Here is a 27,114-nt window from a genome sequence, read left to right on the forward strand (position 1 = left end):
ACTTTCAGTCTCTTGTTTCATTCTCCCCGTCCTTCACTAAGTTCCAATCATTTTGCAAACTTGCCAGGGTCTTTCCCACCCAAGGGCTTCACTCATGCTGTTCTCTCTGCTTAGAAATCTTTTGCCCCATTATTCACATGGTTACATCTTTTTTCCTAAAGCCTGAATTTATACAAGAACTGTCACAGAAAATATTTGTTGAATAAATAGATGAAAAAATAAGTATCAATCTTCTTAACCCTGTGTTTTTCAGAAAAAACTATCTTTCATATGTTCCATTTAAAAAACAGTGAACTAAATACACTATGTCCACCAAAAATGTTTGCAATGAATCAGTCTTACAAATAAAAGCAGTAGCAACTCTGGGTAACTAGGAAAATTCTTATTTTATGAAATGTAATATAATCACCACTGAGCCACTATAGTAAGCCCCCTACATACAAATGAGCTCTACTCTGAGAGTGGGTTCAAGTCCAATTTGTTTATAAGTCTCAAAGTTAGCCGAGGTATCCAAATAACACAATCAGCTATATAGTACTGTACTATAACAGGTTTATAATACTTTACACACAAATAATACATAAAGAACACACAAACAAAAAATTTTTTAATTAACCTTACAATATAGTACCTTGAAAAGTACAGTAGTACAGTACAACAGCTGGCATACAGGGGCTGGAATTGAGTGAAGAGGCAAGAAGAGTTACTGACTGGAGGAAGACGAGGTGGGAAATGATACAGCTGAAGGATCATCAACAACTGGAGATGGAGAGCAAGCTGCAATTTCACTCAAATATGATGTTGATGGCATGTACATTCGCATCTTTGAAAGTTTGCAATTGCAACTTGGATGTTTGTATGTAGAAGACTTACTGTATTCCAGTGGAGCCATTTCTCTTAAGACCTACACTTTCCTTACTATACATGCCAGGTTTGGTAACAGTGTAGTGATGAAGCTTTCATCTTTATGAGGGCAAGCTACATGTCATCAACTCTGGATATCATACTTCACATTTCAGCCGGAGAATAACTACATACATTTCTGCCTATTAATTTTTCCAAATAATTCAATGAAAAACAATATTAACCTTATCATTTAGGTTGTGATTAAAAGTTTACTAAGATTAAAAGCAAAGTGAAAAACTTTTTAATGCCACTTTCTGTTCGGAATAGATCACAGGTCAAAAGGATCAGATGGTCTGATTGTTTTTAATAATATAACTCTAAACTATCAATGAATTAATTCAAGGTTTACTTTTCAATGATCCTTTCACATTCAGATAATTGAGGTCTTACAAGAGATTCAAACCCACATTTGTATCTTCTCAGTGACCTGTCAGTCCAAGTTGCTCAGTTCAAAAGTGTATGGAAGATTCTTCCCTGCCCCAGCTGTGCCAATTCAACCCAGAATGGGAAACATCAAGTTCTGACACCCTTACAGGCAACCAAGATTTTGTGATGGAAATGAAGCTGACAGTTCTGTCAGAGATGTGAGAATCCAAATCAGATCCAGCTCATTCCTGCAGAGATGTGCTGGCTCTAAGGAGCCAGAGATAATAAAAGCAAGTTTAGTGGGTAAAATGAACAAGTGTAAGTCAAAGACACATGGGAAGAGATATTGAGCCAAAGGCTGATTTTTCACACGTAACTGATCAGGCGAATGGAGACTTTGCCAAAGGTTCTTCAACCACTGGAGGAAAATGAGGGATAGGTATCCCTTTAGGATTCTATTGACTTCCTGGTGGCTCAGATGGTAAAGCATCTGCCTACAATGCAGGAGACCTGGGTCCGATCCCTGAGTCGGGAAGATCCTCTGGAGAAGGAAATGGCAACCGACTCCAGTATTCTTGCCTGGAAATCCCACGGACGGAGGAGCCTAGTAGGTTAGTCCATGGGGTCACATAGAGTCAGACACGACTGAGCGACTTCACTTTCACTTTCACTTTAGGATTCTGCAGCTCCTTTCAGTGTAAACTTCCTGCCCTCTATATGTCATCTCCCTTACTTGGCATTTCAGGTAATGGAGTTACATGTCCCTGGTAGTATAAATGTTCCACGATGATTTTCAGGATCCAAAGTCCTATTCCTTCCATACATTAAACACTCGATTTTTTAAAATCATCTTGGCCAATACGTATATTCCCTTCAATCTTTTAAACATCCTTCAAAATAGTTGCTATTATTTATGTTGTGCAGACAAGAACTAAGGATCATAGAGAAAAGTTAACTTACTCAAGATCACACAGCTAGTAAGTCACAGAGCCAGGATTTAAACCCACATCCTTCAGAATTAGACTACTATCTTCCCTTCTACTGTTGCTGATAGAATTCCCTCACTAAGGAATTTAAGGGTTTTCTGCCAAAGGAAGACACTTTCATTTTAGAAAATGTAAATGAAAGAAAATCTCCATATATGCATATAAAACACTTTTGTAATCCTTTTCTTTTTAATATTTATTTATTTACTTGGCTGTGTCAGGTCTTTAGTTGCTATATGCAGGACCTTTAGTTGTGGAATTTAGGATCTAGTTCCCTGACCAGGCATGGAACCTGAGCCCCCTGCATTAGGAGCACAGTCTTAGCCACTGGCCCACCAGGAAGTCCCAAGAGATTTTTAAGGTAGAGAGAATACTTTCTAAGAAACTTTATAGATTTCTAGTTTGGGGTTTTGCATTTGCTTTTGCCCCTGGTCTAGAGGTGTTTGTGCATGTGTGTATGTGTGTATAAGACTGATAAGATAAATATTATTTACTGATAGATAAGTAGTCTTATTACCTGTATGCTTACTTTGTACCCAGATGACTAATTTAAAAATGAAGAAATGTGGTCCAACATCACAAAATAGTCATTTCATTAACTTTCCACTAAATTAAATGCTTGTTTGTCCATTATATCCAGAGAGATGTGAGCTTTCTGCCTAGTGAAAAAGAATAAATGCAGATTTTAAGGTCCTGCCTCACCACGTAGCCGCTCTCAGAGACTGCGTCATCATCATTTGCGATGTGGGAATCTCTAAAACATCTACTTCAGAAGGTTATATTCAGGCTCAGATGAAATCATTTGTGTGAAGACTTTTGGTAAATGACAAAGTCCAATAGGCCCTCATATGAGAAAGTGTCTTATCTAGTTCAAAACCTATCTTTTGAAACTATCCTAAGAGATTCCTCTTAGCAAAAGTCTCTGTACCTTCAAAAGGTTGTATTGCTGCTGAATTTTATATTTCTTTTAATATTTTCAATTTGGGGATATCTTTTTCCCCAGGAGTTATCACAATTCTAATTTGAAGATGCATAATTTGGAGAAGCCTACTTGCAGTTGTGGTGGCTTCCACGCTACTGCTCAAGGGTGAGAAGCTACCTTGTGATATACAGTAAATCTGCTACATAGGAACCTTCAAGTTGAGAACTGTCAAAGATGTGAGCATGCGTTGTATGTCCAATCATGTAAGTCACTTCATGCGTCTGGAGTTTTCTGTAAAAGTTGGGTACCTAGGCTAACTTTGTTGGATTTAGGAATAAACTGGACTTATGAACTTACTCTCAGAATGGAACTCACTCATATGCAGGAAGGCTTTACTGTATTAGAATGTTGGCCAAGAAGGAAGACAGTGCAAGAATAACTTTGAAAGCAAGACAGATAAACTGGATTCATGTTCCCTGAGTTGCTTCCTTCAAGGTTCTCATATTAAGATCAGTTGGACAAAAGGCAGAAGGACTAAGAGGAGGAAGTATGATATCCATATTTAAATGCTCAGAGTGAGAGAGGAAAACCCTATTCATGTTGCATTAATATTTTCAGTAACTGTTCAGATAATATCTAGGCCTGTAATGATTACAGTGTGGTTAGGAAATGAGCAGTAATGAACAGTGTTGAATCATTTCATCTTCTAAGAAAGAAATCAAGAACAAAGTCTAATGATTATCCCCAGCAAGTAAAATATTGCAGACCACAAAACGGTTTGCCATTCTAATCCATTTCAAGCATAAACAAACACATACTTGCATGTATACACACATACCCCTACACGGAAACCATCGTCAAAAGCTGAAAGAGTTAATTTAGGCCTTGGAGACAACTTGCTTTAAGCACTGGTTCAAAAGCTCTTAAATAGCAGAAAAATCAATACACTTTTATCAGACTTCAGTGTTTATAGAAGCAATACAAAACAGGATTTTGTTAAATGTATATATTACGCCAGATCAAACTGTAAGTTAAAACATCTGTGTCCAAGTTAATCTCAGACACAGCATGGAGATTATTTGAATTGTGTGTTTCCTTTTGTGACCTTTTAAGATGTGGCTTTTGGGGGGGACAGATGGGGAATAATTTTCTTAAGCTTTTAGTTGCCTGCAACCATGCCAATAGTTGAATATAACAGCAATATTTTTTTAAGTTACCCAGATGAATAACAAAAAAAGAAAGAAAACCCCTTTAGTAATTTCAAAATAGTGTTGTATAGGGAATCTTAAAAAATAAATTATAGACACATAAATATAGGTATGTGCATCTTAGATTGCCATAGGCTATCCATGACATAAAATTTTCAATTAAAACCATTTTTATGAGCAATAATCACATTCTGAAAGCATACACAACTTACTTGTGGATTATACTACTTCCCTGATGAAACAAACCTTGAAACACAGGCAAGTACAACGTGCTAAGTTTAACATGCACCGATGTTTTTAACACAATAAAGTCTTATGGAAAATGTCTTGTAGAAAGTCCTTAGTTCTTGTTTGGAGGAGACAAGAAAACAGGAACTGAAGTTGATGGAAGCTTTCTTTTTTTAGATCTGTTTTTAAGGGATCAGACATCTGTAAATCAAATCCAGTTTGATTGAAACAATAAATTTGATTCGATTCTGAAATTTCATTTCAAAAGTGTAAGAGAGAAATTCATGGGACCCCTCAAAGTAAATGACAAGCCTGGTCTCTGAAATATGTCAGGAACACATTAGCACCATGTAAAAATAACAACAGAGCTGAACCAAAGTCACAATGGCCAAATATCTTAAAAACAGGGCTCCAGGAAAGGAACTTCATGGATCTAATATTAGTTGTGTCTTCGGTAAGTAACAGAGACTTCTTATGATTAAATTCCCTGAACAGATAACTTATGGTATAGTAATGCTATTCCTTGTTTATTTGGACAAAAGATACAAACTGAAGATTAAGAAGACTGGATTGTAAATGATCCAAGGGAAGCAGAGTCATTGAACAATCTAAAAATTGATCGAATATATATTATCCCCAGGCTCTTTTAGGTGCTAATAATACAGGGAACAAAATAAAATGCCTGACTTTATGGAGTTTACATTTATATGCTAGCAAAGAGAAAAGCCACACTCAGTATAAATATGTATAATGCCAGGTGATGATGAGTGCTATGAAAATAATGAAGCAAGAAAAGGGAACAGAGAATTAAGGAGTAACACCACATCAAATAAAGCCTTTCTGTTGAGGTGACATTTGAGCAGAGTCCTGAATAAAATAAGGGAATAAGCCCAATGGATATCTCCAGAAAGAGCATTCTAAACAGAAAGAACAGCAAACGCAAGATTCCTAAACATGAGCTTGCTTAGTTGGCTTGAAGAACATCAAGCAGGTCAATGGGGCTGGAGCAGATGCTGGACAGAGGCATGAAATAAGATGAGAGAAGTAACCTGGGGGAGTTCATGTTCAACCTTGGAAACTCTGCTGATTGCAGTGGGGGAGGATCTGAGCAGAGCAGGGGTGTGATGATCCTCGCAAAGACTAGGGCAAGTCACCTCAGCTTCCACCTAAAGCAAAGCCAGTACAGGACTCAAAGAGTGCCTCAAATATAACAGATGTTCAATAAAGATCTGCTGAATGAAAGAAAAAATGAACCAACATAAGATATGAACCAATATAAGATATGATGGTGATAGCCTATGCCCCAATAAAAACTTTTCCACCATTAGACCTTTATTCCTTTAATCAAAACCACATTCCCTTTTTACATTGCAGCATCCACCTAAACAACATCACAATTTAGTCACTTTGAGTCATCAATGTGTTTTGTGAACTAATTCACTAACAGATTCCGCCCAATGTGACTATGAGCAGAGACTAGGTATTGAAAGTGTCTGGATAAAAAAGATCTGAGGGACAAGAACTGTGTATTAGAATTTTAAGAGTGGATGACTAAAATAAAGATTTGGGAGAATACTGCTAAAAGGGGATGTGGGAAGATGATAACAATGAACTATGACTGTTCTTCAACCGCTTTCAAAGCAGCCCTGAAAATATTCCCTGCTTACATCTACAACATATATCCAGTGTTCATCCTACTTCTGCAGAATCCAGTTTTTTCTAGTTGAAGGGCTTGGTCATCCATTCTGGGTCACCATTCTTCCTAGGGAACAGGAAATTAGGCATGGCTTAACTTCTAAGAGAACACAGTCAGCAAGTGCTTTTTATCTAGACCAGAATAAAATTGGGCCTTTTGGAAGTTGGAAAATTATCTTCCTTGTCAGTAGATGAAAAGTCTTGTCTGAATTAATAAATATGTCTCTTGGAGTGTCTGCTTCACTAGCAGAAAGGAAAATTAACCTTTAGGGATATCTGAGTCAATCCATCCTTGGGTACAGAAAGTTAGCCCCAGTCCCTCCTATAGGAGGCCATCCTATAGGAGCCCAGGGCTTAGAAATATTAAGCCTTTTTCACATCATGCAATTATCTTCATTCTCAAGATGCCAACTGGTAGTCTAAGGAAAAGGACATAACTCTAACAAGAAAAGATACTGAGATTTTGATTCATAACTTAAGATGAGTAAATGAAATAAATTGAAATGAATTCTCATATAAAACAATTTCAAGTATGATCCCTTCTCCTACCATACATATTTTTAAAGTGGCATATTTATATATACATACTGTGTATACACTTACACTACTTAACCACTCACCCTACTTATGTAATAATTGATTCCTTGGCTTGTTTCATAAAGGAGTGACCATGCAGTAGACATTTGTTACTGCTTTTAAGTGTCATTCATAGCAAAGAATAGGATCTATGTCTCATAGGCAAATATTCTGATTCATTACATAGATTAGCCTTGGGTTCAATGAGTTTCTTTGTAAAAATCTGTGATATAGATTGACTGCCATTGCCAGAGTGGGAAATGTGGTACACCCTATTATCTGTATCAATTCTCTAGGTCAGTGGCCAACAAACTGCAGTCCTTACATCAAATCCAGCTACTGCCTGCTTTTGTTAAGAAAATTTTATTGGAATCCATCATATCCATTCATTTTTACTGTCTATAGATGCTACGTTCTACTACAGCAAAGTTAATTTGCAACAGAATAACTGAAATAGAGACCGTACTGCCTGCAAAACCTAAAATATTTATAATCTGGCTGACTCTTTACAGAAAAAATTTGCTGACCATATCCCCCTTCCAATCTAATTTGCAGAGAAAAACATGTATGTGTCAAACTACCTCTTCTTCTACTTTTCTGTTGGCTCAAATAGGTTTTGAATTGTCATAATACGAGTTTCCAAACCAATGAGTCCACATTAAATTATTAATGGTTTAGGAACACACCACAGTTTTGTTTTGTTTTGCATTTTGCTTTATTTACCCTTAGTTGCAAGGTGTCTTCAAGGTATTATAGGTATGAGAAACAGTAGGTAACTACAGCTTAATGGAAATAGTCCTGATCTGAGGAATAATTGAGAAAAGCCTATTAAGTGTAGCCAGATTTCTATTATGAATTTTTGAGTACTGATACCACCAAGTTTATCTCTTTAACGTCATAGAAAGACTACTTTTTATTTGATCTAATTACCTGCCAGCAGCTGTCCACAACTCTGTTTTTCATGTTCTAAAATAATTTTCAATGTTTTAGTTGTCAGAATTGATTTCATGATTCCACTTACGATATAAAAAAGCACAAGAGGTCCTTACCCTCATAAGGAGAAAAAGCCAAAAAAGTTTACAATGATTTTTCTTGAGCACATCTTAGAGCTGAAGTATCAAGACAACCAGAACCAATTTCCAAAGAATTGAAAAGCCCTTCTGAGGAGAAATGAGTCAAAGAAACTATTTTTCCTTTGGCAAAGCAGAGGAAGATGAGGTGAGTGACAGCAGTTAGGAAGAAAACAGCTAAAATTTTAACAAATCTTTATGTGAGCACAGGATGGAAGCCACAGATAAGGACAAGAGCTCCTTCAGTGCCATGTGGATAATGCAAGTGGCAGCAAGCATTAAATCCCACCCACTGTCCTGGACCCGTCTCTCATAGAAAGTATTGGGTTGGCCAAAAATTTCTTTTGGGCTTTTCTGTAATATTAGAAAACTCGAAAGAAAGTTTTGGCCAATCCAATAAAAGCCTTAACCCATCAAGAAAAGGGGAGGAAATGCTTGGTTTATCTATCAGAACCAAGGAAAAAACACACTTCCAATACAATCCACTATAACCTTCAATTCATCGTGTCCAAGCCAGACCTCATTTACTTTCTCTCAAATCTCTACTATGTTCCTTAACAACAAATGATGCTACTACCCATTCAATTAGCACACCACAGACTTTGGGATTCACTGGGACTCTCTCGGCCTTCATTCTTTACAGTTAAATTGGTTCTTCTTCCTAAGTCTCTCTCAGACCTAAAAAGGACAGCCTGTTAATTCCCACTGTTATGATTCTGCTTCCCAGGTGGCATAGTTGGTAAAGAATCTGCCTGCCAATGCAGGAGATGCAAGAGACACAGATTTCAGGATCCTTTTCAAGACTGTTAAAATAGCTCCTTGGGACTTCCCTGGCAGTCCAATGGTTATGACTCTGCACTTCTAATGCAGGGGTCACAGGTTTGATCCCTGGTCAAGGAACTAAGATCCCATATGCCATATGGCCAACAAATAAGAAATTAAAAAATAATAAAAGTTGAGATTAAAAATAGCTTAACTAATACTGGTGTCTTCAGTGTCCTCACATTCTGCTCACACAACACTGCTTAATTTCTGTCCCTTCTTGAAATTTTTTTAGCCTTCTGTATCCTACAAGATGAAGTTCAAGGTCCTCAGCAGGGCAGAAAACATCCATCTACTTTACCAAATACATTTTCCTCAGCGCCCATCCTAAGCACCCTGCCTAGCCACACAGAATGAATTACCATCACACTGACATCCTGCAGCCTTTAAACCTCAGTGCCTTATATGGGTCAGTCGCTCATCCTGGAATGTTCTTTCCTGCTTTTCCAACCTGATAACCTGACATTCACCTTTTAAGTTTAAGCACCTATTCCTCTTTGAACTCTTCCCTGAACCCCTCCCCCCAACTATAGTGTGGTAACCGTTATCTCCTCAGCTAAGCTATGATGTTCACAGAGCAGAACCTTTCATGCCATCGTGTCTTATTTCTGTCAGTAACTTTAGCTCCTTGCACAATTACTGGCGTATAGTAGATGTTCACTGTTCACTACCAAATCTAAGTTGACTAAACGGTAAGCCTAAAGTGAAGACAGACACACGACAACTCTTTCCACATCTCACTTTCAATAAATGAGTAACTGTTAATGATTAGTACTATCAATGAGAGGCAATTCAGTTCTCTAATATCAGATGAAATATATTCTTCTGTTTCTACTCAGATGTTCTGAAGAAGATTTTAGGAAAAGGGAACTGAACTTTCTCTTTGCATTTAGAGAAGAGAATACCCTCATAAAGGCTTTTATGGATGCTTTTTGCCACTCCAGCCTCTGGCAAAATAAATGTGCTTCATCATGGTGTCATGGCATTACTAGAATTCTGTAGCAAGCTACACTTACTTAGGCAAAAAGGCTTGTATCTAGGTCTTACCCATTTGAGAGTAATTTCTGCAGAAAATGTGTTCAATGATAGCATTCCTCACTGAGTCCAAATAGCAGCAATGCTTTAAAGAAAGGACAATGTGGTGATAATCACCATTTAATTTCAAGTGTTGCATGTTTGTTTCAACAAATTTCAAAACATTTCCCAAGGGATTTTAAAGAAAGTCACCAAGTATGTTTAACAAAACAACATATGGAATGCTAATTTTGTTGTGATGCTATACTCTAATACAGCAAGAAACAGATTTTTCGTAAAATCAGCAGATTTGCAAACACTAATTAAGAAACATTGAAAACTATCAAGGTCAATTTAAAACTCCATTTGAAAACAAATATTCCTCATCTTGTGAGTTCTAGTAATTTCCCACTAGGGATTTCACTGCACATCAACAAACTTCCACTGTGCAAGCTCTTCAATGAAGGTGAATAAATATAAGGTTTACTTCGAATTGTCAATACAAAGTGAGCTTTGGAGAGCTGGGTGGAAATAACTAATTTGTCTCTCTCAGTATAATCTCTAATCAGGAATCTAAGATCCTTGGGGTATAGGATTTCCACTTAACTTAAGATATATCACTCCTAAGAGACTTTCCAGGAGTTCTGTGCCTGCCAGAAGGGAGGATGCTCTGATACTGTTAACTCTTTGTGAGAATGATTCTCTGCCTCCTGTATAAAGACCAAGAAAACCTAAGAAACCAGTTTTACAACTTATACTTAGATGCTGCCCTTTCCCATGTGGCCATTCTTTTTCCTGTCTCTCTGTTCAGTGGCCATGTCATTGTTTGTAAGGTCCTCCACCCAAAAAGTGGGGGAAATGTATACATAAATACACACAGCCTGTGTGTGTGTGTGTGTGTGTGTGCGTGCGTGTACCCTCTCCAAATGCTCACATTTTAGCCAGTGGGTATTGACTAAGTGTTCACATGGTCAGTCTAGCTATACCTACCACTCATGTCTTGCCACTGTTGACTCCATATACAAGGGATGGGCAGATATATTATATTCACACACTACAAGAACAGATCCACCAGTAACATCAACATGTTTTTAACAGTGTAATTTATACCAAACTGCCCTTTCACCTAAGAACCCTAGACCAACAACAGTAGAAAAGGTGGTGTGAATCTAAGTAGCAAATATAATATGACATGTCCAAGGCCTAAAATGTTTTGTATTAAACAATTTGACAGATTATTGTTCTGTCTCTTTCATACCTTATCTTGTTCCAGAAAGGAATTAAAGGAGTTTTGTGTGAAATAAATGTGAGACTGGCTGAAGTTTGGAAAGCTGCTATATGGAATTTGTTCTTTTACCCCCATCGTATTCTTTTTAAAGAAATTTGATGTAAAATGTCATATGTTTGAATGAGTCAGTCCTCTGTCCCCCAGATCCCTCAACACTGCACCGCTCAAATGAAGATTAAAGAGTCTTAAGGTAAAGATGTAACAGTATGAGAGGCAAAGGCAAAAATAGGTCAGAATAAACGTTATGGAGACTTGTCAAATATAAACTGGTTTTCTTGAGGAACACTATCTCACACACAAATGCACCTTCTCTCCTTCCTTTCTTTCATTTCACTTCACTGTGCTTAGTTGCTCAGTCATGTCCGACTCTTTGACCCCAAGGACTGAAGTCCGCCAGGCTCCTCTGTCGATGGAGATTCTCCAGGCAAGAATACTGGAGTGGGTTGCCATGTCCTCCTCCAGGCTATGGGGTGGGAAGGACCATCTTAACCAATGAGTAATTTAATTTATTCTTGTGCAATTTAATTATTCTTACATCTAGGGCTTTTGACTGTAGATACAGAAAGCACAGCAACTAAGACACAGACATTGGAAGTTTTAAAACACTATTTATTGCTAAGTCTAAAACACTCAAACACCACAGCCTAGTGATTGCCAAATCTAAATTAGAGTTTGTGGGCTTTTTTAAAGTTTCTCTTCAGGGGAATATTTCAGCTCTGTGGAGAGGTGTGTGATACATAAGAAGATGGAGTATCTGGCTGGAGACCAATTTGCCTATAAGCCCAAACCAACTGGACCCATATGGATAGCTTTTATAAAATCATAAACGGTAAAGCTGAAAAAAACTCTAGGCGCGGACTGCTTTATGGCATCAATAATTAAACCGGACTCACTGCACCCATGGGGTTATTGCAAATTCTGACTAAACCTAAAGAATTTTCCAATAATCTAATTATTCCCTTATTTATTCATGTTTATCCACAGTGATCTTTTGTTTGTCTGCTTTTAATTGAATGTTTAAAACTTTACAGCTCTTCAGAAACTTTGTTTAAAGGCTCATAGACAACTTACACGGACTTCTTTCATGAGAAAGGAAAGAAACATTAGTGTGACAGATATCAAAGTCCCAGAGACAGAACAGGAACAGCAAAGTGGAAGGCAAGAGTTAATGCATTTTTTTTTCACTCGGGTAAAATAGATAGAACATGAGATTTACCATTTTAGCCACTACTAAGTATACAGTTGCATTAAATAGATGCACAATGTTGTATAAACATCACCACTATATATTTCTAAAGTATTTTTTCTAATACTCTAAACAGAAACTTTATATCCATTAAACACTATTCCCCACCTCCCCTTCCCCTCCTAACCTCTATTCTACTTTCTGTCTCTGAATTTGCCTATCCTAGGTACCTCATAAGTGGAATGATACAATATTTGCCCTTTGGTGTCTGACATTTCATTGAGCATAGTGTTTCCAAAGTTCATTCATGCTGTAGCATGTATTACAATTTCATTCCCTTTTATGGCTGAATAATATTCTATCATATACAACCTTTTGTTCATACCTTCATCTGTTCACGGACCCTTGGGTTGTTTCCACTTTGTGGTTATTGTGAATAATGCTGCTATCCTCATTAGTGTGCAAATATCTGTCTGAGTGTTTTCAATTCCTTGGGATATATAATTAGGAGAGGGATTATTGGAGCAGATGATAATTCTATGTTTGGCTTTTTGAAAAAACTGCTATGTTTTCTTCAGTAGCTGTACCATTTTATATTCCACCACTTAGCATGAGAGTTCCAATTTCTCCACATGTTCACCAAGTTGTTATTTTCTATTTTATTTGTTTATTTCTTTGTTAATAATAGCCATCCTGATGGATATGAAGTGGCATTTCATAGTGGGTTTGATTTCAGTTCGGTTCAGTTCAGTTGCTCAGTCATGTCAGACTCTGCAACCCCATGAACTGCAGCACACCAGGCCTCCCTGTCCATCACCAACTCCCAAAGTTTACTCAGACTTATGTCTTTTGAGACGATGATGCCATCCAACCATCTCATCCTCTGTCGTCCCCTTCTCCTCCTGCCCTCAATCTTTCCCAGCACCAGGGTATTTTCAAATGATTCAGTTCTTCACATCAGGTGGCCAAAGTATTGGAGTTTCAGCTTCAACATCAGTCCTTCTAATAAGTATTCAGGGGATTTCCTTTAGGATGGACTGGTTGGATCTCCTTGAAGTCCAAGGGACTCTCAAGAGTCTTCTCGATACCACATTTCAAAAGCATCAATTCTTCAGTGCTCAGCTTTCTTTATAGTCCAACTCTCACATCCATACATGACAACTGGAAAAACCATAGCCTTGACTAGACAGACCTCTGTTGACAAAGTAATGTCTCTGCTTTTGAATATGCTATCTAGGTTGGTCATAACTCTTTCCAAGGAGTAAGTGTCTTTTAATTTCATGACTGCAATCACCATCTGCAGTGATTTTGGAGCCCCTAAAATAAAGTCAGCCATTGTTTCCACTGTTTCCCCATCTATTTGCCATGAATTGATGGGACCGGATGCCATGATCTTAGTTTTCTGAATGTTGAGCTTTAAGCCAACTTTTTCACTCTCCTCTTTCACTTGCATCAAGAGGGTCTTTAGTTCCTCTTCACTGTCTGCCATAAGGGTGGTGTCATCTGCATATCTAAGTTTATTGATATTTCTCCCGGCAATCTTGATTCCAGCTTGTGCTTCATCCAGCCCAGAGTTTCTCATGATGTACTCTGCATATAAGTTCAATAAGCAGGGTGACAATATACAGGTTTGATTTACTTTTCTCTAATGCATAATAATGTGGAGTATTTTTTCATCTGTTTTTTGATGATTTGTATTATCTTCTTCAGAGAAATGTGTATTCAAGTCCTTCATCCATTTTTTAATTGAGTTGTTTTTCTGTGGTTGAATTGTAGGAGTTCTTTATGTATTTGGGGATATTAATCCTTTATCAGATATATGATTTTCAAATATATTCTCCAGTTCTACAGGTTGTCTGTCACTTGATAGTACTTTTTGATGTATAAGTTTTTCATTTCAATGAAATCCATTTTATCTATTTTTTCTTCTGTTGCCTATGCTGTTGGTATCATAACCAAGGTATTGCTGTCAAATTCAAAGTCATGAAGGTTTCCCCCTATGTTTTCTTCTAAGAGTTTTATATTCTGTCATAACACATTAATTTTTTGATCCATTTTGAGTTAATTTTATAAGGCATTAGGTAAGGGCCCAACTTAATGCTTTTGCATGTGGATATCCAGAACTTCTGTTGAAAAGATTGTCCTTTCTCTGTTGAATGGTCTTGGCACACTTGTCACCTGATCACATATGTGAGGGTTTATTTCTTGGCTCTCTATTCTATTCCATTGGTGCCAATACCACACTGTTTTGATTACTATAGTTTGGTAGTGAATTTTGAGATTGGGAAGTGTGAATTCTCCAAATTTGTTCTTTTTAAGATTAGTATGGCTATTCAAAGTCACTTTAGGATGGGTTTTCTATTTCTGGAAAAAAAAAAATTGCCAATAGGATTTTGATAGGGATTACATTGAATCTGTAGATCACTTTGGGTAGTATTGTCATCTTAACAATATTGTCTTCCTGTCAATGAACACAGTATGTCTTTCCACTTATTTATGTTTTCTTTACTTTCTTTCAAAATATTCTTTATTTAATTTGTTTTTTTGCTGCTGCTGCTGCTAAGTTGCTTCAGTCGTGTCCGACTCTGTGTGACCCCATAGACGGCAGCCTATCAGGCTCCCCTGTCCCTGGGATTCTCCAGGCAAGAACACTGAAGTGGGTTGCCATTTCCTTCTCCAATGCAGGTAAGTGAAAAGTGAAAGTGAAGTCGCTCGGTCGTGTCCGGCTCTTAGTAACCCCATGGACTGCAGCCTACCAGGCTCCTCGGTCCATGGGATTTTCCAGGCAAGAGTACTGGAGTGGGGTGCCATTGCCTTCTCCGTAATTTGTCTTTTACAAACACTTAATTAACATTTACTCTAAGCCAGGAAACACTCTAAGTGCTTTACAAACATTCATTTATTTAATCCTCATAACAACCTGATGTACCATTTTAATTCCACTTTATGGATAAAGAAACTGAAGTACAAAGAGGCCAAATAACTTGCCCAAGCTCTCAGAGCCAGTAAGTGGTAGAACTCTGACTTAAACCTGGCAGTCTGGCTCCAGGGTTCATGCTTCTAACTATGACAATCTACATCTTTTCTAGCACTCATTCATTCAACAAGCACTTACACAACACCTTCCAAGTGATTTATTAAGAAAGTGCTCTCAGGAGAAATCCACTAAGGGAGTAAGAAAAGCAGGACAGGGAAGAGGAAGAAGTCAAACACAGGTTTGATTTCAAATGAGGCCCCTGCCTCAGCCCAATCTTGTGAGTGCTGTGGAGCACCCAAGGAAGGGGAGCTGGGCTGTCATATTGTTCCATCAGTCACTTAGCTGCAGGTCACTCTGCTGAGGATGTAAACTTCAGACAATTCCAGCTCTCCACATGTCTGAGCGAAATGGCCCTAGTAGTTCAAGTTTGGCCCTCTGAAGAAAGTTACAAGTTCACGTTGGTAGGATCAAAGTGTACTGGAGGATGGATACACAGAAGTAATAAAGTGAATTCCAAGGGAATCTGGGTAGGGTACCAACAAAACCTTGGCCTTCAAAGAGTTTATATATTGGTAGCAAAGCCAAGACATGCACCCTTTATATAGAATTGGCAGTGGTAATACTATAAGAGGGAAAATAAATTGCTAAGAAATTGGAGAGAACAGACCGTAAAACAACTGTTCCATGGGCATGCCCTGCCTAAGGCAATCATAAAAGATCACTGAAGAGGTTGCATTTGACCTGGGAATCTGAGAAGAGAATTACAAGAATTACAAGATTTGGGAAAATCCTACAAGATCAATCACAATACATGTAAAACCACACAGAGATATGAAGGTACAGAGCACTTTAACAATCAGATAGTGCTCAGATATCATGTACTTTCAAATATAATCCATTCTCAAAACAATGTTAGAAATGCAAAATCTCCGGTCCTACCCCAGAAATATTTTATCAGAAAGGGATGAAGTCCATCGGTCTTTTTATTTAATGATCTTTTTCATGTGGACCATTTTTTAAAAATTTTTTATTGGATTTGTTACAATATTGCTTCTGTTTTATGCTTTGTTTTTTGGCCATGAAGTATGTGGGATATTAGGACTAGGCCAGCTCCAGGGGCTCATGAATATCCATTCTACTTCAGAAAATGATACGCTAATAGCTTATGCCAAAGGGAGGAGTATAGGCAGCACCACCAAAATTTGAAGTCATCTATCAAATATCATTTAGGAGACCAGGTCATTCCTATAGACATGAGGAAGTGATTCATTTGAAGTGACCATAATTATGTAATATATAAAAATATATGCTTTATGAAAGAAGAGCACAGTCTAGTGAGATAGGACATACAGAAAGAAGTCATGGAAATATAATTTGGGTGGGGGGGGTGGTCAAGATGAGGAACCATTAGGCCTGAGAGTGAAATGAACAAACACTAAGCTTTTAGTTAAGTGTATCTGGAAGGCAGGCAAAATGAATTAAAGAAATCCTGGAAGAAGGAAAATCCCTTAGGAGGCTCAGAAGCAGAACTATGGGAAGGTGGGAAAGTATGTGAGAAACTGAAAAACATTTGGCAAAGGAAAGGACACAGTTTTCTGCAGACTGCAGTTATCAATAAATGTGATACATCTCTTCTACAAAAGTCTGATTTTTTTTATCTGAAATAGAAAATTCAGTTTTACTCTTAAAACAATGGTCATTAAAATCATCCACACAGCAAAACACAGTAATAGAGAGGTTGTAACCCTACAAATGCTGATTAACTCTCATATTTATCATAGAAGAGTTCTGAAACATGGACAAGCTAAATGATTCCAGGTGTCTTTAAGATAAATACATGTAATCACACTTCTAGCTCAAACCTACGAATACACTCATTCCCTCACAAAGTTGGCATGTTATAAATGAATGAAAATGCTACTTGATATGCCACCAGACTCTTCACATCTGTTGTTAGAGTAAGTTTAGAGAAATCATTCACCCTCAGAGTTAGCCATGGGCTTCCTTTGTAGCTCAGCTGGTAAAGAATCTGCTTGCAATGTGGCAGACCCTGGTTCTTGACCCGGTTTAATTCCTGGGTCAGGAAGATCCCCTGCAGAAGGATAGGCTACCCATTCCAAAATTCTTGGATTTCCCTGGTAGCTCAGATGGTAAAGAATCTGCCTGCAGTGCAGAAGACCTGGGTTCAATCCCTGGGTTGGAAAGATCTCCTAGAGGAGAACATGGCAACCCACTCTGGTATTCTTGCCTGGAGAATCTCCATGAACAGATGAGCCTTGCAGGCTACAGTCCATGGGGTCACAAAGAGCCAGACAGGACTAAGCACAGCACAGCAGCGGACTTAGACATGGTCTTCTTGTTGGTTCATCATAAAAAAGTTAACAACTGCATAGTTTTAGCCTTTAATAATAACAGTGAGTATTTACTGAGTACTTACTATGTGCCAGGCTCTATGCTCTTTACACGCCTTACCTAATTTATTGCTGAAGCACAGAAAATTGAATGCATCGCCCAAGGTTACACGGCTTTTGGGCTTCCCAGGTGGCGCAGTGGTAAAGAGTCCTCCTGCCAATAAAAGAAGATGCAGGAAATGCAGTTTTGATCCCTGGGTCAGGAAGATCCCCTGGAGGAGGAAATGGCAACCAACTCTAGTATTCTTACCTGGGAAATCTCATAGACAGAGGAACCTGGCAGGCTACAGTTCATGGGGTTACAAAGGGTCAGACACAACTGAGCGACCGAACACACACACACACACACACACACACACACACATACACACACAGCTCTTACATAGAAGAGTCAGGATTCAAACCCACATCTGCTTGACACCAGAGCCAGAGTTCAAAACATTACATCCTTTATACATGATCTCTTTTATTTTAATCTTTCTAAAAGACCCTTTACGATAGTCATTATTATCACCATTTTACAGGTTAGGAAGGTGAGACCCAAAGAAGTCAAGTGTCAAGTTCAACAAGAGTCCACCAGGAAGGTCTAGCCAGAGTTATCTACTCCAAGCACCTTCCTGGGATGGGAATTACTCTGATTGGAGGCATATTCAGTATTTCTAAAACATATCAACATTTTCTGAGAAAGAAAGTAGAACATTTGAAACAGCATAGCTGAGAGCCCTGAAGATGGATGTGCACACACTCAGATAACACGGCAACTGAATAAAGGTAATGGGGGTGGGGGAGGAATCTACACTTTAGCGCTCCACCACCATGAATGGTGCATAGCAGTCTGTGTAAATATAAATAGCTATATGTCTACACATACAAAGGTAAATATATAGATACCTATTTTCAGAAAACAATGAGAAGTCACACGGACAAGCTGTGATTTCTGAAAATCCATTGAGGGATTATCATTTATTATCATAAAACAATTATCTTGATAAAGAAAACATTAAGCATATACAATGGCATTCACCAAGGGCTGTAACATTCGACTTTGACTTTCCTGGTCTTTTTCTCTAAAAGAAAACACCAATATAGAGAACAATCATATAAATTTTTCTAACTAAATAAAAATCTTTTGTGTTATCTGAATGTTATTTTCTAAGAGAATCATTGCTCTTAGTGAATTCCTGCTGCTGCTGCTGCTGCTGCTAAGTCGCTTCAGTCATATCCGACTCTGTGCGACTCCAGAGACAGCAGCCCACAAGGCTCCCCCGTCCCTGGGATTCTCCAGGCAAGAACACTGGAGTGGGTTGCCATTTCCTTCTCCAATGCATGAAAGTGAAAAGTGAAAGTGAAGTCGCTTAGTTGTGTCCGACTCCTAGCGACCCAATGGACTGCAGCCTACCAAGCTCCTCCATCCATGGGATTTTCCAGGCAAGAGTACTGGAGTGGGGTGCCATTGCCTTCTCCGTAGTGAATTCCTAGTTATTCCCTAACTCGAGGCCATACCGACAAATTCATATTTCCCTTTCTTTCTTTAAGGCACTAATACTCATTTCTGAAGAGAGTATAATATGACCAAAGTAAACTCAGAACACCACAACGTATTCTTTAAAGTCTGGAATGCAAGTCCAAAGTTATTACCCATCCAATTACTTCCATAAACTATGTTGCCATTCTGAACATTGTTTGTCAATATTATTTTGAACAAAATGCTTTCTGGAAGTAAATTATCTCTGCTTGCCAACACAGAGATCATTCATCCTTACTCCCAGAAAAGCCAGAACCATCTCAAACCCTGAATATGTACAGAATGACAGACATGAGCTCAGGCAGGTACCAAGTCTGTAATCACAGCCACAGCTTCATATAAACAGAAATCAGTCTTTCCCAAGTCCTGTGATTAGGTCAGGAAATCTCAAATCCCTGAACTAATTGATTAATATGACAATGTGGTGGTGGGGGATGGGAATGGTTCAGCATAATAAAGGCTGTACTTAAGCATAATTTGCCTTTTTCCTTCCCTGCCTATGGGAAAAGCATAATGGAAGACATTACCCAGATAGTAGCCTCTGTGTTTGGGCAAAGTTCTAGGTTATCATTTATGAATCCTGCTTGGACTTTGATCTCAGTTATGCTGACAAAGAAAATGAGTGGAGCAAGTCAGACAAACCCTTCAATGCCTGGTAATTGTGCCAGATGAACACAGGGTTGAACTGTTCCATCTGCCCTGGCAGGACAGCGCCAGGCCCCACCATGTGATCAATCTAGTATAAGCCCAGGTGTGGGGACCAGGCTCCAGGCTAGCCTAGCGCAGCCCTAGCTGTGAACCGATGTAAGCATCAGGGAACTTATGAGAAAGCATACAACCTGAATGTCAGTCAGGAAATGGTTACAAATTAGAAAAAGAAAGAGGAATTCAGGACAGAGGGGCCTCATATGCCACAGTAATAAAAGTAACTTCCTCTCTTCCCTCATTTCAGAACCACACAGTAGAATTCTCTCCATATGAAATTCCTTACAAGTCACATGCTCCACTAAACCACGGCCTGTCCCCTTCAATGGACTCACAGGATAGTCACACAGAAACAGATGTTACTACTTTGCTCTCATGCTGTGAAGGGAAAGTGTAGCTGAGACATGGGGAAAAGCCAATCTATGACCTCTCCAGAACAATTCTCAAGCACCTCAAAGATGCCTTTGTCCTCTGGATAATCTTCACTCTAAAAGTTTGATAAAGCTCTCCAAGAGCCTGAAGCTCAAGTTTAATGATTCCAATAAAGTATTTATCTGAGCTGAAAGTGGCCTCTCACAGATGGCAGACCAGGAGGTGACGCTGACCTACTAAATAGCAGTCTTTCTATCATTCTCAGACCGGCTAACTGAGCACCACCACAGTGCAGCATCTTCCTGGGCTGGCTCATAATTATTCTCTCTCTTATGTGTGTTCTCAAGATTATCTGTATGTGCCTATATTATGGCATTCATCCTGTTCTATTGTAATCACCCGTATTTATGTTTGTGCTTCCAAGTAGATGATTACCTCTTTTATTATATATATATATATATTTTTTTTTTTTTTTGGGGGGGGGGGGCCATGCCACATGGCATATGGGATGGGATCTTAGCTCCTGGACCAGGTATCAAACCCACACCTGCTGCAGTGGAAGCATGGAATTTTCACCACTATTTTGCCAGGGAAATCCCTAGACTGTTATTTCTTGTGTATAGAAAGTATGTCTTCTACTGCCTCAAATCCACAGAACCTAGCACATACAGTATCCCATTCATGAATGTTCAGTGAATGAATGAACATATATCAGTCTGAATTGTCAGTATTTATTATGACCTGGCACAACATACATTTATTTCTCTTTCTGTCTGTATTAGATTGTATCCTTCCTTGTGATTTAACTAAACCATTTTTTCTATTTACAAACCTTGTGAGAGAGAGCTTAAATATGTTTTAAAGTTATATGTGAGTATTGGTTACATATGTTTATAGAGATGATAGGATTCCTGGTAGCATTCAGCCTGGAAGTCAATTCTTTCCCTCCCAAGAGAAGGGATATTTAGAGAAAAAATAAATAGGAAATTCAGCAGAAACTGTGGGGAATGGGAGAGCAAGAAAGATGTAACCTATAAAAACAAAAGTGGCCCAAGCAGATAATCAGGAGGGGTCCCAGGAGTGCATATCAACCAGAGAGCATGCCCACTTGAAGGCAGAGGGCCCGAGACAGCAGAGTGAGGGCCTTCAGGGAACTAGTCACTGCAAAGACAAGGACGCTGCAGCCTGAAAGAATAGAGCAGGCTGCCATGGAAGGAAAAAAGTGCACGAGAGGCAATAAAAGGAAACAGGCCAAATGAGTAAAAGAGAAAGCCGGAGGCAGGGAAATGCTTCAGTGAGACATCCTAGGCAGATCAGGAGAACTCTAGTCACATAGTAAATAGGTCCTGAGGAAAAAAGGTGAAATGTATGGGAACCTGGCAAAATGTCTAGCCATTTGACAGGATAGCAGAAGAGCCCATGAGGGTAACAGGAAAAGGGAAAAGAGCTGTAACTCTGGTGGCAGTAGTTCTTTAACAGAGAGAACTTGCTGAGTGAAATGAAACTGGGGACCAAAGAGAAGTATGTTAGTATATATGTATTTTTTTTTAATGTTCAAATAGTCACTTTCGCAAATTTAATGTTTTCTCCAGAGGGAAAGGTTACGTGGTTCTCGGATGAATCTTTATTGGTTGTAAGTCTCGGGATATTGTTATAACAAATGCCTCACTGTGAGGGCAACAATAGCCATCCTCCACTCAGGCAGGAAGAAATAGTTCTTGACTGGATCTGCCTCCTCCTCCTTCCATAGCGTGGAATGGAGCAGTTTGTTCCCCAAAGCAAATGCAACCTCATAAAAGACTAGTGATTGAACAGAAGATGAAATCCAGGCTGTTACAGATCAGGAAAACTTAGTATCACTAGCTATAACTAGATCCCCTGGCACAGGGTATGGCAACCGACTCCAGCATTCTTGCCTGGAGAATCCCCATGGACAGAGGAGACTGGCAGGCTACAGGGTTGCATGAGTCAGACATGACTGAGTGACTAAGCACAGAACAGATATACCTACAGTACAAATCCTCCCATCTTATAGAAAGAGATGCAACCAACATCAGGAGAGAAGATGTAAGACACTGATATTCCATAAAAGTACTGGATGACCCAAAGTCACAGACACAATCCAGGACAGTTTAAATTCAATTAAAGTGTCTCTTCATCAGACAATAGAGCTACTGTTATAAATACAAATTTTTTCCAGTTTTACTGAGAAATAATAGACATATATTACTGCATAATTAAGATATACAACATGGTTTATATTTACATCTATTTACATGATTTACATCTATTGTGAAACGATTGCCACAATAGATTTAGTAAACATCCACCATCTCATATAGGTACAGTAAGAAGAAAAAATTCTTCCTTGTGACAAGAACTTTTAGGATATACTCTCTTCACAACTTTCTTATATATCATTAAGAAATGCTAACTATAGTCATCAAGTTGTACATTACATCTCTAGTACTTATTTATCTTATAACTGTTAAGTTTGTACCTTTAACCAATGCTCCCTCCCTCTTGCTTTGCCTCTGGTAACTGCAAATCTGATCTGTTTTTAAGTGAGTTTGGTGTCACTGTTTTTTTCTAGGTTCCACATATAAATAAGATCATATAGTATTTATCTCTGTTTGACTTACTTCATTTATCATAATGCCTTCAAGATCCATCCATGTCACAAATGGTAGGAGTTCTTTATTTCTATGGCTGAGTATAGATGGAGAGACAGATAATCTGAACTCCTTTATCCATTTAACCATCAGTGGACACTTACGTTGTCTCCATGCTTTGGCTATTGTAAATAATGCTTCTATGAACATGGGGGTGCATATATACACTTAAGTTTGTATTTTTGCTTCCTATGTATATATTCCCATAAGTGGAACTGCCACATCGTATGGTAGTTCTATTTTTAATTTTTTAAGGAAACCCCATGCTGTTTCTCAAAGTGGCTGTACCAATTTACAATCCTACCAATAGTGGACAAGGGTTCCTTTTTCTCCACATTCACACCAGCATTTGTTATCTCTTGTGTTTTTGAGGATGACCATTCTAACAGGTGTGAATTCATATCTCATTGTGGTTTTAAGCTGCATTTCCCTAATGAGTAGTGATTCTGAGCATCTTTTCGTGTACCTGTTGGCCATTCATATGTATTCTCTGAAAAACTGTCTATTCAGGTCCTATTTAATTAGATTATTTTTTGCTATTGAGTTGCATGAGTTCTTTATTTTGGATAGTGCGTGCTAAGTCACTTCAGTTGTGACTGACTCTTTGTGACTTTATGGACTGTAGACCATCAGGCTTCTCTGTCCAAGGGAATTTCCCCTTACCAAATATGTTGGCAAATATTTTTCCCATTCTGTAGGTTGTCTTTTCAACTTATGATTATGGGTAGCCATCCTAAACGATTGCTTGGAAAGACTCTCAATTGTTCTCTCACCTCAAGTGTCTAGCTCTTGCAATCTATCTTCTGTGACAAATTCAGAGTAATTATCCTAAGAGATAAAACCAATTGTGCCATCCTCTACTTAAAACCCTCTCCTCACTCCCTGCCAATACCCAATAGAATGAATTCTGAGCTATTCAGGATGGCACAGAACATTTCTCAAAATCAGACTGCAAGCTACTTTTTCAGTTTTATCTTCTACCACTTTCTTCCTCCCTCATCCATTTCTTTTTACACCAAAGTAGACTTTTCAACATTCCAGGAATAAATAGGTATTTTCAGATATTCATACTGCCCCTTCATCCTATCCCCACAGTTATAATGCTGCAGAATACATCATGAGAAATGCTGGGCTGGATGAAGCACAAGCTGGAATCAAGATTACTGGGAGAAATATCATGCAGATGACACGACCCTTATGGCAGAAAGTGGAGAAGAACTAAAGAGCCTCTTGATGAAAGTGAAAGAGGAGAGTGAAAAAGTTGGCTTAAAGCTCAACATTCAGAAAACTAAGATCACGGCTTCCAATCCCATCACTTCTTGGGATGGGAAACAGTGGCCTGACTTTATTTTCCTGGGCTCCAAAATCACTGCAGATGGTGATTGCAGCCATGAAATTAAAAAGACGCTTACTCCTTGGAAGGGAAGTTATGACCAACCTAGACAGCATATTAAAAAGCAGAGACATTACTTTGTCAACAAAGGTTCGTCTAGTCAAGGCTATGGTTTCTCCAGTGGTCATGTATGGATATGAGAGTTGGACTATAAAGAAAGCTGAGTGTCAAAGAATTGATGCTTTTGAACTATGGTGTTGGAGAAGACTCTTGAGAGTCCCTTGGACTGCAAGGAGATCCAACAAGTCCATCCTAAAGGAGATCAGTCCTGCGTGTTCATTGGTAGGACTGATGTTGAAGCTGAAACTCCAATACTTTGGCCACCTGATGCTAAGAGCTGACTCAGTGGAAAAGACCCTGATGCTGGGAAAGATTGAGGGCAGGAGGAGAAGGGGATGACAGAGGATAAGATGGTTGGATGGCATCACTGACTCGATGGACATGGGTTTGGATGGACTCTGGGAGTTGGTGATGGACAGAGAGGCCTGGTGTGCTGCAATTTATGGGGTCCAAAGAGTCGGACATGACTGAGAAACTGAACCGAACTGAACTGAGACAGCTCACACACCAAAACCCTACCTTTCAAGGGCCTGCTTAAATGTCTTTTACTCAGTTTTCTTAGTCACAATAATTGTTCTTGCCTATATCTTTGAATTCTCTGACAGAGAATGAAATGGTTAGATGGCATCACCGACTCGATGGACATGAGTTTGAGCAAGCTCCGGGAGTTGGTGATGGATAAGGAAGCCTGGCATCCTGCTGTCCATGAGACTGCAAAGAGTCGAACATGACTGAGTGACTGAACTGAACTGATATCTTTGAATCACATTATGTTAATATTTAATTACATCACCATAGGAAACTGACTTACTAGAAAGTTGTGTGTGTCTAAATTTCCAACTGGATTATAAACTCTTTAGGCAGAAATACACTGATGATAACCTTTACATTTTTCTCCTAAATTAGTTTCAACCAGATGCTTACATTTCTTTAATGTTTGCTCTACTTTCATACTCAATTTAAATTTAGCAATCATTCCAAGTCTTATTAGGCTGCATCCTTAGTTGTTGCAAAAAAAGAATTACAGTTTTAGAATGCAATGTTTTCTTTCCACAATTAATTAATCAAGCCTGCAGAAAGTCTAGAACAGGCCAGTATCAAGTAAAAGCCCAAACAATAGAGAGACAGGGAATATCATATTTACAAAGGGCAGAATTTATGTCATTAATTAAAAGGAACAATTTCCTCACAGAATGTCATACCAGGCCAAACAAAAGAGTGCCTCCCAAATTTTATATCTATCATATATGATCTGGATTGTAGCTATATGTTTACATGACAGAAATAGTGTCTCTTATGTTTCATGCCACTTTCCAACATAACCATTGCAATAATCTACACAAAGGAAGTGTTCAAAAACATGTGTCAACTGATAGAAAGATTGAGTATCTACTATTTAAACTGGTGATCATCAAATTTTCAAAGCTAATAGAAACTATACAAGATAATTTCTTTAGGTTTTAGACTATTGAACTGAAAGTACTCAACAACCCACAATAAATTTACTAACAACTCAAATCAACTACTATATATTTGCTTATACATATATACACAAACCTCAGTCCATAGTTCATCAGGCACTCTATCAGATCTAGGCCCTTAAATCTATTTCTCACTTCCACTGTATAATCATAAGGGATTTGATTTAGGTCATACCTGAATGGTCTAGTGGTTTTCCTTACTTTCTTCAATTTAAGTCTGAATTTAGCAATAAGGAGTTTGTGATCTGAGCCACAGTCAGCTCCTGGTCTTGTTTTTGCTGACTGTATAGAGCTTCTCCATCTTTGGCTGCAAAGAATGTATCAATCTGATTTCGGTGTTGACCATCTGGTGATGTCCATGTGTAGAGTCTTCCCTTGTGTTGTTGGAAGAGGGTGTTTTCTATGACCAGTGCATTCTCTTGGCAAAACTCTATTAGCCTTTGCCCTGCTTCATTCTGTACTCCAAGGCCAAATTTGCCTGTTACTCCAGGTGTTTCTTGACTTCCTACTTTTGCATTCCAGTCCCCTATAATGAAAAGGACATCTTTTTTGGGTGTTAGTTCTAAAAGGTTTTGTAGGTCTTCATAGAACCATCCAACTTCAGCTTCTTCAGCATTACTGGTTGGGGCATAGACTTGGATTCCTGTGATATTGAATGGTTTGCCTTGGAAACGAACAGAGATCATTCTGTCGTTTTTGAGATTCCATCCAAGTACTGCATTTAGTACTCTTTTATTGACCATGATGGCTACTCCATTTCTTCTGAGGGATTCCTTCCCGCAATAGTAGATACAATGGTCATCTGAGTGAAATTGTTGGTGATGGACAGGGAGGCCTGGCATGCTGCGATTCACGGGGTCGCAAAGAGTCAGACATGACTGAGCAGCTGAACTGAACTGAACTGAACTGATTTACACAAAAATATAAAATGTAATCCTTCCCCTCAAGTTGCTGACAGCTAACTCGGAGAATTAAAATTCACATATGTGAAAAAGAAAAGAATTCAATACAACACAAAACTGAGATCATTAAATTATATTTGTTTTAGAAAGGTGCAGAAATCATAACTAGGATCAGAAGATGAAAATAAGGCAAAATAGTTTAGAGTTAATGTGATAAAGAAAATAAAAATTCACCTGTAAGAGTTATTTTTCCTAAAAGAATTACTACCCACGTTTGCAAAGCTGCATGTTCAAAGTTTTATCTCAGCATAAAATGGAAATAATCTTGACATCCAGGACTGAATTAGCT

General features: G+C 38.5%; 1 protein-coding gene across 13 annotated transcripts in view; it reads right to left on the bottom strand.

Moving 5' to 3' along the window:
* The window catches only part of SUGCT (succinyl-CoA:glutarate-CoA transferase), an 875,539-nt gene that overhangs the window by 439,915 nt on the left and 408,510 nt on the right, over positions 1–27,114 (bottom strand). For 2 of the 13 annotated variants that reach the window (XM_059885359.1, XM_059885358.1), the window contains exon 13: positions 17,717–17,809. In XM_059885359.1, the coding sequence (XP_059741342.1) occupies positions 17,762–17,809 (48 nt within the window). In that variant the 3' untranslated portion in view covers positions 17,717–17,761. 13 annotated transcript variants of the gene reach the window in all.

This window comes from Bos taurus, chromosome 4 (assembly GCF_002263795.3).
Source record: "Bos taurus isolate L1 Dominette 01449 registration number 42190680 breed Hereford chromosome 4, ARS-UCD2.0, whole genome shotgun sequence".
Taxonomy (NCBI): Eukaryota; Metazoa; Chordata; class Mammalia; order Artiodactyla; family Bovidae; genus Bos; species Bos taurus.